Genomic DNA, 13721 nt, shown 5'->3' with positions numbered 1-13721 from the left:
TGGTAGGTTTCGTTAGGTTTTGAAGAAATATACAGCTGAGTATCGTCGGCATAACAGTGAAAGCTAATTCCATGTTTCCTAATGATATCTCCTAATGGTAGCATATACAGAGTGAACAGCAGCGGTCCTAGTACTGAGCCTTGTGGTACGCCATACTGAACTTGTGATTGATAAGACATCTCTTCATTTACTGCTACAAACTGATAACGGTCAGATAAGTATGATTTAAACCATGCTAGTGCAATTCCACTAATGCCAACATAATGTTCGAGTCTATTTAAAAGGATGTTGTGGTCAATGGTGTCAAATGCAGCACTAAGATCCAGTAATACTAATAGAGAGATACAACCACGATCGGATGATAAGAGCAAATCATTTGTGACTCTAACGAGAGCTGTCTCGGTACTATGGTACGGTCTAAATCCGGACTGAAAATCCTCGCAGATATCATTTCTTTCAAGAAAGGAACACAGTTGTGAGGATACTGCTTTTTCTAATATCTTTGACAGAAATGGCAGATTAGAGATCGGCCTGTAATTGACTAGTTTTGTAGGATCAAGTTGCTGTTTTTTAACAAGCGGTTTAATCATAGCTAGCTTAAAGGTTTTTGGTACGTATCCTAGAGACAAAGATGAATTAATGATATTAAGAAGAGGATCTATGACATCTGGAAGCATCTCTTTCAGCAGCTTAGTCGGTATAGGGTCTAACATGCACGTTGTGGATTTAGATGATTTGACGAGTTTGCAAAATTCTTCCTCTCCTATAGCAATGAATGAATCAAATTTTCCCTCAGGGAGACTACAATGCACTTCCTGATGCGATACTGTATTAGACGGTTGCATAGTTATAATTTTGTCCCTGATATTATCGATCTTATAAGTGAAGAAGTTCATAAAGTCATTACTGCTGTGTTTCTTGGAAACTTCTGGGCTTGAAGCTTTCTTTTTCGTTAGTTTAGCCACTGTTTCAAATAAATACCTAGGATTATGTTTATTTTCTTCTAATAGGGTTGAAAATAGGGTCATATATCAGAGTCATATATCAGTTACTTTTTTATTTGAGAAGCAACACTACATAACATTATGTTTAAGTGTATTATAAATTTTTTTTTTGCTACACTAGCATTATTTCACGTTTTTATATATAGATAAGTTTTAAAAAATCTGCTGTTAATATAATAGATATTTACAAGATTTATTCCCTAAAAACAATTCTTAATATCTTATGCAGTATTGCATCTTAAGTCAATTTTGATACATTTAATTGTAAACAAGTACAAAACAAACAAACAAATAAACAAACAAAAACAAAGAAACAATGTGAATTTGCTAAAACAATACCTATATTTTTCTACTGGTAGACATTATCAAATCCAATTTTATCCTTTGTGGCCAAAGTAAACTTACTGGAAAAGAAAAGTTGTTTCAGAGAAAGACCAAGTCATTACATTTTTTACAAAGATGATTTGTTTTCTTCTTTAGAATAATATGCACTGATGAATCACTCAGAATAAGACCAGTAGAATGCATTAAGGAAGGAAATATGGTGCATTTTGTTGTCATGCTGATTTTAAAGCTGCCTTTTGAGTATTATTATCCATCTAAGTGTTTTCCTGGGATAATAAATCAAGGCCCTTGACCACCTCAGTTATGCAATGTTCTTCATTGCACATGTATGACAGAAGTATGTGTGCGCTGGCAGCAAAGATGGTTAAGTGTATTGGGTATCGTGTAGTCTGGCCACGTTGAAGAGCTCCATTCAAACAGAGTACAGCTGATAAGAGCCCATCTGATGAATTCAGTCTCTGTTCTGGGATTGTGTGTGGAGATAAAAAAAGAAAAAGAGAGGGATTCTCTAACCAGCCTCTGTTCTGTGTGAGAAAGCAGTGGGCGAAAAGATTGGGCAGGGGGGCTTGGTTTTTCTGTCACCCTGAAGGCCAACACATTTTAATTAGATGGATTATCTTAAAGGAGGGATATATAGCGGGAGGGAGATCAGAGAGGTCCCAGTGCTTTCAACATTCATGATAAAACAATCATCTGTTGATTCATGTTTCTTCTAGATTGTTTGATGTGCCATCCCTGAGACCCCTAGTAAAAAAAAGTATACTTTATTGTATTTGAAATATATTCTGAAATATATATACATTGCAAATATACTAACAAAATGTTTTACTATCTTTAAATATATTAAAAGTATATTAGCATCATGCTTTTACTTATTTTCACAATACAACTTTTAACACACTTAAAAATATTTGTACTTTAGTATATTTTCTAAAAAAAAATTCGGTTTATTTTTAAAAGTGTATTTATTTGCACTTTATAAAAAATGTATTTTAGGTATATTGTAACTGTGTTCTGGAAATGATCATTGTAACAATTAATTGAAAGTATATGTCACGGGGTGACTTTTTCCTGGGGCGGAACCATAGTGGCGGAGATTGGTTCCGCCCGGATCAAACACCACCACTTCCGGTTTCGCTTCCCAGCACTAAAATCAGGGTTAATCGGCGGCAGGTGCGCCAATGAACAGCGCAATAGACCTTTTACGCACTTCCGCATTTTCCGACCGGAAATACGTCACTGAAGTGTATTAGAACTTCCTGTTATCGTAGCGGCAGATACGAAAAATGGCAGAGTCGAAGAGTCGCAGTTTTTGTTGTGTTCCAGGCTGTTCCTGTTCCACCCAAAAACAGCCCTACCTTTCATTTCATTCCTTTCCTGTGGATCCAAACCTGAAACCCAAATGGATACAGGCGATCCGAAGAGAGGAAGGGAAAAGTTTTGATATAAAAAGAGGTAGCACCTATGTCTGTAGCCGGCACTTCGCTCCGGATGATTACGTTGGTGGCTGCGTCGTTCGTCGCCTGAAGAGTGGTGTTGTCCCGAGCCTATTCCCTTGGAACAATTTTACTGCTCCTCTGAGAAGGGAGTCAGTATATGACAGAACCTTCAAACGTCAGTCTATCCAGCTATGCTGTGAAGATAGCACCATGGTGGCTAAAGCAGCAAGGATGGATCACGACTACGTGACACACCCACCTGCAGGTAAGATTGTTCATAATGTGTTTAGTAAGTTAACGCTAGACAACTATGTGTACCGTTAATGGATAAATGAATTTTTAACTGAACAACTTAACCCTTGTGCATCAATTTAAAAAAAGTTATACATAGGTACATAGAGGACAAAAATGTCTGTGTCAAAAAACTGTCATACAATTTTAAAACTTGAGAGCACAGACTTAAGTTTGGTCTTATTTAAAGAATACCCTTGGCAGATTTTTGCTTAAAATTAATAAGTAAATCCCCCAACAAAGTTTTATAGGTGTAAGTTTATGAAAATTATTTTATATAAAATATATATACACATTACTCTAAAACGTCTAGAAAATCAAAGCCATAAATCTAAATAAGTTGTGTTCTAAATTTGAGGTTGATATCTCAAAAAATAAGCGGTAATATTTTGTTTGGGCGCAGTTACAGATTTTCCCCATTAGATGCCAGCTAAACTCCACTGCTGCACACAGTGATTGGATTTATTTTCTCTCTCAACATTACAAACACACACATATATTTTTATTTAACTAACGTTAGCCTACATCTGTAACTCTGTAACAGTCTCATGCTGTCTAGCTGTAGGGGGCTCTGAATGACATTCTTTCTGCAGTGATGTCATTTAAGAGTTGACATGACATGATTACTGTTCTGTGTTGTGTTGGAAGGTAGCATAAATATGTTAAAACTGGTTTTTAATTTCTTTATCTTTACAGGTGCTCTGGATGAGGCTTTGGATTACATCCATGACTTAGAAGCTATGTTGCAAAAAAACGCTGACCTACCACCCCCTACTCTCTTCAGCCGATACTGTTCATCAGACGACCAAATTCGTTTCTACACCAAATTCCCATCCGAGAGGGTTTTTACTATTTTTTGGGAGTCGATTGCACCATCTGCACTTAGACTGGTGTACTGGACCAAAGCAAAGAGGGCAGGTGAGGAAGGCTGTCAAGATCCCAGCCCACCACGCATCATGCCATTAATAGATGAGTTCTTGATGTACTCCATGCGGGTTGCTGTTGGCATGAAGGAGCAGCTCATTGCTGACATGTTTAATGTGAGCATTGCCAGGGTCAGCAGGGTTACCATCACCTGGGCCAATTATCTTTTTATGATGCTGAGCTCACTTCCCATCTGGATAAACAGGGAAAAGGTTAAGTCCACTATGCCCCTGAAATTCCAGCAGCACTGTCCCAATGTCAGAGTGATACTGGACTGCACAGAAATTGCCCTGGAGACAGCCTCATCCCTGACCTTACAGTCAGAAACATTTTCAAGCTACAAAAACAGGACGACATTGAAAGGCCTGATTGGAGTTGCGCCCAATGGTTTGGTGACATTTGTCTCACCCCTGTACACTGGGTGCATCTCAGATAAGGAGATCACCAGAATCAGTGGAGTCCTTCCCTTGCTGGAGCCAGGAGACGAGATAATGGCGGACAAAGGGTTCCTCATTCAAGATCTCCTTGCTGACGTTGGAGCTAAGCTCATTATTCCACCTTTTAAGCGTTCAGCTCAATTCAGCAAAGAGGAAACGGAACAAACCCAAGCCATTGCCCGCCTCAGAATTATAGTGGAGAGAGTGATCGGTAGGGTGAAGTCCTTTCACATCTGGGACTCTCCTGTGCCGCTCACACTGATTGGCAGTGTGAATCAGATCTGGCTTAACTGCTGTGTTTTAGCAAACTATCAAGGACCTTTTTGTTTTGAAGAGTGAATGAATTCATATTTGTATGTAAATAGTATGTAAATAATTTTCTTAAACATCAAATTAAATATAATTGTTATATTCTTAATATTTGTCTGTTGAAATGTGACTGATTTCACTAAAACATTAAATAAACAAAAACACTTTTGGTCAAAATGATGCATCCTTTAATTTTTTGGTATGTATGTGTAACATCAACTGAAAATAACATTACAGTTTATCAACAGTAAGATAGAAGGCAAAACTGATTGGTAAAGACAAGATTAGTGGAATTCAAGGTATGCATTAATGTATGTGCCATAATAATATACATCTAATTTCTCTTTCATTTCCGCTATGAATGAGTCATCACGCCAAATTCTTTCCACAGTTAAATTTGATAAGGTATCGGTAACAAAGTCACACCATGTCAGTCCTGTGATTGCCAGTTGGCCCTGAACCTGCCAGTAGTACTTATGTGAACGCCTCAGACTGGCATGGCCTTCCTGCACCCTCAGGTGAGCAACCTGAGATGGATCATTTTTTGTGCTGCTCTTCACCTCAACCAGGCCAAAAGGAGGCGACTCTGAAGGGTCATACACCCGACCGTCTGGACTGGCCCCAAGATGTGGTGCATCAGGGTGAATGACGAATCCTGCTGGTAGCACATTAACTCCCATTAGTTCAGCATAGTTTGCCAGCACTTCAGGCTCCACCAGCAGACCACGCTTCATCGCAGCTGTTTGCTTTGTGGAGCCTCTGATCATCTGAATAGCTGCAGACTCTTGCTCTTCACGACACGCCTTACTACAACAAGCATCCCAAAAACGACTGGCAGTCAGCCTTGGTCGCCGTAGCTGTGTCCACGCAGGACATTTGGACTGCTGCTGAGTTTCTTTTGCTATCTCGCTGGACAGCTGCGGTGACACTCCAAGAGACTGGAGATGCATTAACTGATGTAGGGTCGGGACGAAATGCATCCTGGGAAAAGTGTGCTGCATCAGAGGAAGGGATGGAAATTCTGGAGCCATGTGGTGTAGGATGAGGTCACTGGACTTTATGGGTGGACAGTGGTAGGACATGGGGGATCCATGAGGGACAGGCCCAAATTTAGATGGCGTCAGCTCCATCTCAGAAACCCCATCCAATACAACAGCCATGAGAGGCTGGGGCTGCACCTGGCTTAATTTGCTTCCAGATGCCATCATATATGGATCTGGCAGTGGTCCTAGACAAAAGAGCAAAGAGATACACAAGATTATTGGTGACACAAAAGAAAAGTTAGACATGAGTGCTTAACTACATTTAGATTTTTTTATTGTTTCTGCGGTAACCATAATGATGTTAGTCATAACATTTAAACAAACTTAACTTGCTCTCACAAAGCAACAATCAAACAGTTAACAAATTAATCACCTGTATATGCCTTGTACAATGTGGACCTCAGACCATTCTGACCCACTGTTTTGGGCTTTTGCACCACCAGCTCACTAACAGGTTCAGGATGGATTCCCTTAAAAGTAAAAGACAAAAAGCAGTTACAGTCTGTAGTAGGGCTGCACGATATTAAAGAAAAATGTGATATGCGATAACTCATTAAATAATGCAATATTCGATATGTGATACGATAATGTTTAAAGTGTGTAAAATAAACTTAAATTATCTTTAAAATTAACCTAATTACGTGTTTCACATATTTTTTATGGCAAGAAAACATCCCTACAGCAGTGTTTTACAGTAGCATAAGAAGTAAGTGTTATTTTAACATCAGTGTAAACAACTGGGTTTAGGGTTTCATGAAGGCCTACATTAGGTTTATTTAACAAAAGAAACTGAATAATCAAATGTAAAAATAAAACGCTGCTAGTTTTCACAGTATGAATTAAATATACAGTATACTGATTCCTATTAAAGCTACAAAAGTTATTCAGCCAAGAGCATCGGTTCTTAAATCATAATGGCATGTTTATCACATACCCACCTGTGTTCTTGGTCTGTGCCATCTTTGCAAGCCACTTGTGCAGGCTAGAGGGGGTGGAACAGCCTGCAGACCCAGCTGTGAATAATGTGCGGTCTGGTACAGGATGGCAACAATGTGATTGCAGAATCCTTTACCAGCTGCACAACTGCAAGTGAAAGCTTTCAGGTTGGCACTTTCTGCCTCCAGTGATATCTAGACACAATAACAAATTAAATAGGTTACACTGAAGTCATACTTACGCTGTTACATCAATGTTCATAATAACATGACACTATAACTTTCAGTAAAGAAATAATAAGTGAAGATAGTGCTGCAACCGCAGCAAGAAGAGTGAACACGCAAGAACCGGCAACTTTTTGAACTTTTGCCAACCGGCATTCTGTCTATAGTCAAACCTCCAGTTTGTGAGGCTCCTCGCTCTTCCTCATTGACCTGAAGCATCTACCTCTCACTACAACCTGTCCCTGGAGTATATTTGATACTATAACCGCATGCAAGAAAATAATACGTGTTATCTCACATAGAAATACACAACTTTACTTCGTAACGTTAAGTCACAACACAATGTCAATAACATTTACCTAGTAACAGTTACAGCTTCACCAAATTACTGGTTGTTATGTTATCTCATACCTTCTCACTTAAACATACACACGACATATTCACTGCGATGTGTTATACCTTGTTATATTACAAATTCAGAGATTTACCATTACTTACTTTACAGATAACGTTAACAGAGTTATAACCGGTGATATGGTTAAAGCTAACTATAGCAATTTCTTGTTTTCTTACCTTGGTAATTGTGGATAAACTCTTCGTGGAAGAATTTATATCCCTTGTCCAGTTTGTTCCCTTTAGTGGACGAATGTATCTCCACACTCTTCACCACATCGGCGCTGGTGAACTTTGGAAGACAAGTCAGGCTAGTCGAAAACACTCTACCGTTAGCTGCCATTTCTCCGTCAACAAAGCTTACACCGGAACTGGGTTTACGCTTCCTTGACGTATTTCCGGTTTTTGCGTAAATGGTCTATCCCCGGATTGGATGAAGGGGAAGCAGGAGGAGTATAAGGAGGGCTTCCAGAAATCAGTTGTTAGGGGAAGTTGGGACGGCAAGTTGTGGTGGCAAGTTGTTACGGCGGGTCGGGTTCAGGCCAAGTGTGGTGGTAACCGCTTTCAGCCGTCGCGGCGAGAGGATCTGGGCATCTGGGCAAAACACGAAGGGCAACGCCTGGTGACTATTGTGGACTGAGCGATCAAGGATCTGAAGAACTGCGAAGAGAAAGGAAGAGACGGGGTTGAGTATAATACAGACCGCGTTTTGCATTGTGATTCAAGTGTGTGTTCGCTGGTGAGACGTTACCTGCAGGACAGCTTCCGGAAGTGCTGATCGACGAATCCCTTTGGGAGAGAGAGCACAGCGGCCAGGACGCGAGCGGAGCACTGCAAGAGGGAACAAGACGAGCACACGGGTTGATCGATGCGTGAGTACCCTGAGAAACTTATGCATTAGAAAATTAATCGGAAGTGTATCATCTGTGAGCTTTGTGAAGTTGGATCTAGGAACACGAGTGGCCCCACTGCGGAGAGTGAGCGTGGGCGAGCCAGCGACAGTGAACAGGAAAGACGCCGGGGTGGTGCGGCAGCGACGTTCTCCCTTGCTGGTCCTTCGCCATAACAGCGCTTCAGCAATTCTCCCCCCCCCGAGATAAACGACGTGGAAAAAGTGGTCTCTGGACCTTAAAGTGCACCTGGACTGCCGTGGGTGAGTCAGTGTCTTGACTGTGAGAGTGTACACTTGGAATTTGCCGTGTGGTGCTGTGTTGTGTGCGTGTCGTCACAAAGACCACTTTCCAGACCGACCCCCTCTCTGGGGAGGATAAGGATCCCGAAGCTGGCGGAGCGGCTGGCCCATATATTTAAGCCGTGTTCAAGCCCCGAGCCATCGCTATCACAGAGCCCGAGCCGAAGAGAGAAACGGATGTACCGTGCCTACGAAGTCTGTGAGTGATATCCAGTGAGCAAAGTTATACTTACCAAATACTTACGTATACCAAACGAAAGTCCCAGTGTTGACCCCGATCCAGCGGATGCCCTGGAGTTGTTTACCGTTATACCGCCGGACCACTGACCCATCCCTAAAGGAAGCCGCCGAAAACCTGCCGCGACCTGGGAAAGAGAAGGAGAGACGAGTCAGCAAATAGAAGGACATTGAAGCCAGACATTGAGTCAACGAACGAGACGACTTATCTGAGGTTCTCCCGTGGCGGAGACAGCGGGCTCCGAGGCGGCGTCCTCACCCTCCAGTCCCCCTGGATTTTAGCCCCTTCACCTACCCCTCCCCTATTTTAAGTAAATTAATAAAGAGCTGTATTTTAAACTTCCACTCCAGTGTCCTCGTCGTGTCTGGTCGTCTGGGGTGTCCCTGGGAACCTCCCCGAGGTGGAGATCAAGGGAGGGGCGGTGCTCACGCGGCCCGCACCGACCTGTGACATATACTTTCAAAATACATTATACTATACAATAGTATTTTGTACAAAGTATAGCAAATAATAAGTATTATTTGTTTATTAATTTGCATTTGTTATTGAAGACAAAGTGTGCAATTTGTTGTATTTTGAATAAGCCAAAGGTATTACTGAGCATATTCTTTTTACTCAAATATAACACTTATGGTCGACGCCGATAGCCAACATATAGCGCCGTTGTGCTTCGGGTGACCCGAGTTCGAGTCCCAGCTCGTTGACCTTTCCCCATCCCGTCCCTTCTCTCTCCCACCTCACTTCCTGTCTAGCAACAGTCCTATCCTAATAAAAGGCAAAAATGGCAAATATATATATAAATACACTTATGGTATATTGCTTGTATGTTTCAAAGACACTCATAATGTACTTGTAACACAAATAAAATACACTTTGATATCACTAATCAAGCATGGAATTAGTCCCTACACAGGCATATACTTAAAGTATACTTGAAGATGTTCCAATTTAGTTTGTTCCATTGCGATACCGGTCACCGAGGTCTTTGGTAAGGGCAGTGTTTAAAAGGATACGTCTTTTAACGACTAAGTTTTCAGCTCACGGTTGACCTTGGATTTTGGGGACAGTGTTTTTTTCAGCAGCCGTTGGTATCTCTTCTTGAATTTCTCCTTCTCTTTACGTTCCTTTTGCAGCTCTCTTTCCAGGTGTGACAAGAGGACAGTTATTTTTTTTTTCTGTTGTCTTTTGTAACGTTTTCTTCCTGCTTGACTTTGCCTGGAATGTTAGCATAAACACAAAAACATCTCGGTTACATACGGTAACCCTCGTTCGGGAACGGATATGTACTTTGTGACTGACGAATAGGAATCTCGCTTGAGAGGCCAATCTACTTTTAGTGAAACTAAACGAGCAAATGCACATTGGCGTGCAATCATTTGCATCAGCTGTTCAGCCACACAGAGTGGTCGATCGCTTCAAACCAATCTCGGGGGTGGATGCATTCGAAAATGCGTTTCTGCATTCGAGCATTTTGAACAGTAGCTTGTGAGGACTCCGATTCAAAACTCGCAGGTCTAAGATTGGTTGTAACCCACCGCCTTTCTTGGGTACAATGAACTAGGCACTGTAGTACTCTGACCTCATATTGGCTGGAGAGACCGGCTCTATTGCGTTCTTCGCCAGTAGGACTGCAAGACATGGGCATCGGCTGCTCTCACTGTAGTGGAGGGGATGGCCAGAAACTTGGGGGGACGCCGGGCGAACTGAACCGCATAGCCGAGCCTGATGGTCTGAATAAGCCAGCGAGACGGACTGGGGAGCGCTAACCAGGCTCGCAGAGACCGTACAAGCGGGACCAAAGAGACCGTAGGCGTACCCGGGGCGGGGCAACGAGGTGGAACACAGGGACGCAGCTCGGGAGGCTCTCTCTGAGAGGCGGCTCGTAGCGGAGTCTGAGTGTGCTGTGCAACACTTACCTGGTTCCACGGGGAAGGAGGTGTAGGAAATGGCTTGGTTGCGTTCTCGAACCGCACACTGCTGCCCACTGGCGATAGAAGAGGTGGATGAGAGTGGTAAGGATTCTCTCCCCCCACTGCTCTCCGGGCTGTTTTTGGACCCAGAGATGAAAGTAAACAAAGGATTTTCCACCTGGCCCTCTTCCGAGGGAGGGAGCGGTGCAGTCACCATCTCCCAAAGAGCAGTCCCAATCATCTTTGGGTCGCACATCCTATGGTCGCTTACCCTTGGCTTTGCCGCTCCTCTTGGCAGGGGCCTGGATGGGCGGGGCAGCCTGCCTGCGACTGGCTCCACGGCGCCGTTTAGGTGGAGGCTGCTGCTGCAGTGTGGGAGCGAGGGCAGACGCAGGAGGACACCCCCAGCGACGAGCAGACTGAAGGGTCATGGGTGTTGGGGTGGAGGCAGCAGCTGACCGCTGCGGCAGGATGTGTTTGATGGCCTCTGTCTGCTTTTGTACAGCCGAGAACTACTGGACGAAGTTCTCGACCGCGTCGCCGAAGAGACCAGTCTGGGACACGGGGGAGCTAAGAAACCTGACCTTGTCGGTCTTCCTCATGTCGGCCAGACACAGCCAGAATTGGCGTTCCTGGACCACCAAGGTGGACATCGCACGACCCACCGACTGCACAATCACCTTCGTTGCACAAAGCAAATGTGGCATGAAGTTCCTGGAAAACTTGGGGATCATGACCATCCTCGTGCAGGTCTTTCAGTGCCTTGGCCTGATGGCAGAGGCCGCTTCCCTACAGGCCTTGTAATCCTTGCCGGTTAATTCCGACAAGTACTTTCAGGCCCAGGAAGGGAGACACGGTTCTCCACGCCAAGTGGAGTTAGGGCACAGGGACTGTTTCTGGCAGTAAAAGGTGCCCTCCATGTTCCCGTGAGCTCCTCATGCACCTCCGGGAAGAAAGGAACTGGGATGGGTTGCTGAGAACCAGCGCGCGCCACCCAGAGATATCAATCATCCAGCCTCGAGGGCTCGGGACACGGTGGAGGGTTCCACACAAACCCAATCCTGTTGGCGGCCCGGGAAAGCATGGCCATCATCTCTGGGTTCGACTCGGGTACCGCTGGCACCGCTGACTGCTCTCGCTGGTGTTGAAGCACGCAGGGGAACGGTCACCATGAACACAGACAGGAATGTGCACCTGTCTGTGCGCTGTCTCTCTCTCGCTGGTACCAGCCGTTAAAACAGCTTTTGAGCGCTCTCACCTGTGCACCTTACCAGCTGTGAAAACAGGTGTGTGTTTGCTCAAGAGACAAAAACAGAAAAACTGAAAGAGAGAGAGAGAGAAAGACCGCTCGCTCTGCTGTGCTGTGACGACTGCACCAGTGTGGAGAGGTCATAAAGAGGCTTGAAGTTTCACAATCTCTTAAGAGGTTTGTAGAGAGCATCGAAGTACTTGGCTCCGAAGCAAAAGACTGAAGTGCAATCGCACCATCTGCTCATTATATACCCACGCTACATGGCTGAACAGCAGATGCAAATGATTGCATGCCAATGTGCATTGGTTCGTTTAGTTTCACTCAAAGTAGATTGGCCTCTCTAGCGAGATTCCTATCCGTCGGTCACATCGTACGTCAGAGTTTGTGTATGGAAGTGAAGCGACTTAACCGACGCTGGTAGGTCACATGATAATGACAACATGGTGAATGTAGTACATCCAGATTATATTCATACTACAAGCATTCATACTATATAGAACATACTATTTTAGCAGTCGTGAAGTAATTACTTATTCCAAATAAATACCTACTCAAGAGAGTATGCAATTTCAGAAGCAGCCTATGTCATGTGTAGTGTACTTGTTCTATGTCTATTCTTGAATGGATTTGTCCTATGCCTCATAGCACTGCTTATACTGTTTGTCTGTGTATGTTTAGCATGTCACATTTTTTTGCAAAAACTTTTTTTTACTATTCTGACCTTGAAGGACCAGCTTCTTCTCGATCTTTCTGTAGTGGTTCTGGGCTCACTGGAGGTGTGGACAGGCTGCTGAGTGCAACTGAAGCTGCCTTTTTAGCTGCCCTACACTTTGCCTTGGCTGCTCTCCATTTTTTTTCAGTATAACCTCTGCTCCCTCTCGCGGCACTCTTGTAGGCTATGTTTTTTTTCTCCTGCTCTCTGTGTCTCCTCCATTTCTGCTTCTCCCATTCAAGGTATTTTGTCCTTTATTTCATGATCTGTGTCTCAGCGAGCGCGATGGTGTCTTTGTTTTCCTGATGCACTTAATAACATACTACTATCATCTGTAAAAGTGTTTTATTGTTACAGGTACCAGGTTCCAGCACTACATTTCCCATCACTCTCCTCTGTTCCCACCTGCACATCATTCCTAATCATACACACCTGCATCATCACCCTCATCACTGTCACTACATAAACACTCACTTTACCATTGTTCACTGTCTGGTCTCTTTGGTTGGAAAGAGGACTACTCACCTTGCCTTCTACGAGCTACCTGACTTCTCCTGCGATCTCCCTTTCTCCAGCGATCCTGCATCTCATCCCTCCACGCTTCCATCGACCCACCACCATCTCTGTAAGAAGACACATTGCACTTCCCACTCACCTGCTTCCCGTTCACCAGCCCTGTTGTTGTCAATAAACTTCCTGTTTGAATTCATCTCTTTTGCCTGAGTCTCATTCCGTAACAATTATAGTGCACATATAAAATTAAATATGAACCAACAAAATAATGTTAACTTTTAAAATAATTATTATTTTATTACCAGATTAATGTACCAACAATACTTTTACTAACAATACCAATAATACTAACTAAAAATGTAATGCATGCTTATATGCCACCCACTCTGAATGATAACATTTAAAAATGTTTGAATTTTACACAGATAAACTTTAAAATAGTGTGGCTAAGGTGACACCTAATCTATGTCATCCTTGTTACCCACATGTCAAAACCTGTTACTATAGAAAAGTAACAGGGCTGACAGTAACAGGTTTGACGAATTCAAGGGCCGTCCTT

The 13721-nt window shown here is 43.2% G+C and overlaps 2 protein-coding genes across 2 annotated transcripts; one reads left to right on the top strand and one right to left on the bottom strand.

Moving 5' to 3' along the window:
* Positions 1-2542: 2542 nt before the first annotated feature.
* On the top strand, positions 2543-4920 carry LOC307010763 (uncharacterized protein). The gene is made up of 2 exons (XM_079635745.1): positions 2543-3053; positions 3776-4920. The coding sequence occupies exons 1-2, from the start codon at positions 2636-2638 to the stop codon at positions 4777-4779; spliced, it is 1422 nt and encodes a 473-aa protein (XP_079491871.1). The 5' UTR covers positions 2543-2635; the 3' UTR covers positions 4780-4920.
* A 40-nt stretch (positions 4921-4960) lies between these two features.
* LOC307010684 (uncharacterized protein) lies at positions 4961-8489 on the bottom strand. The gene is made up of 6 exons (XM_079635570.1): positions 8097-8489; positions 7526-8005; positions 7126-7211; positions 6731-6922; positions 6166-6262; positions 4961-5977 (listed from the first exon to the last, which is right to left on the bottom strand). Exons 2-6 carry the CDS (start codon positions 7686-7688, stop codon positions 5034-5036), a joined length of 1482 nt encoding a protein of 493 aa, XP_079491696.1. The 5' UTR covers positions 7689-8005; positions 8097-8489; the 3' UTR covers positions 4961-5033.
* Between the last annotated feature and the right edge of the window lie 5232 nt (positions 8490-13721).

This window comes from Phoxinus phoxinus (genome assembly GCF_949152265.1).
Source record: "Phoxinus phoxinus genome assembly, chromosome: 14".
NCBI classification, from domain to species: Eukaryota; Metazoa; Chordata; class Actinopteri; order Cypriniformes; family Leuciscidae; genus Phoxinus; species Phoxinus phoxinus.
This window is presented reverse-complemented; position numbering and strand designations above follow the sequence as displayed.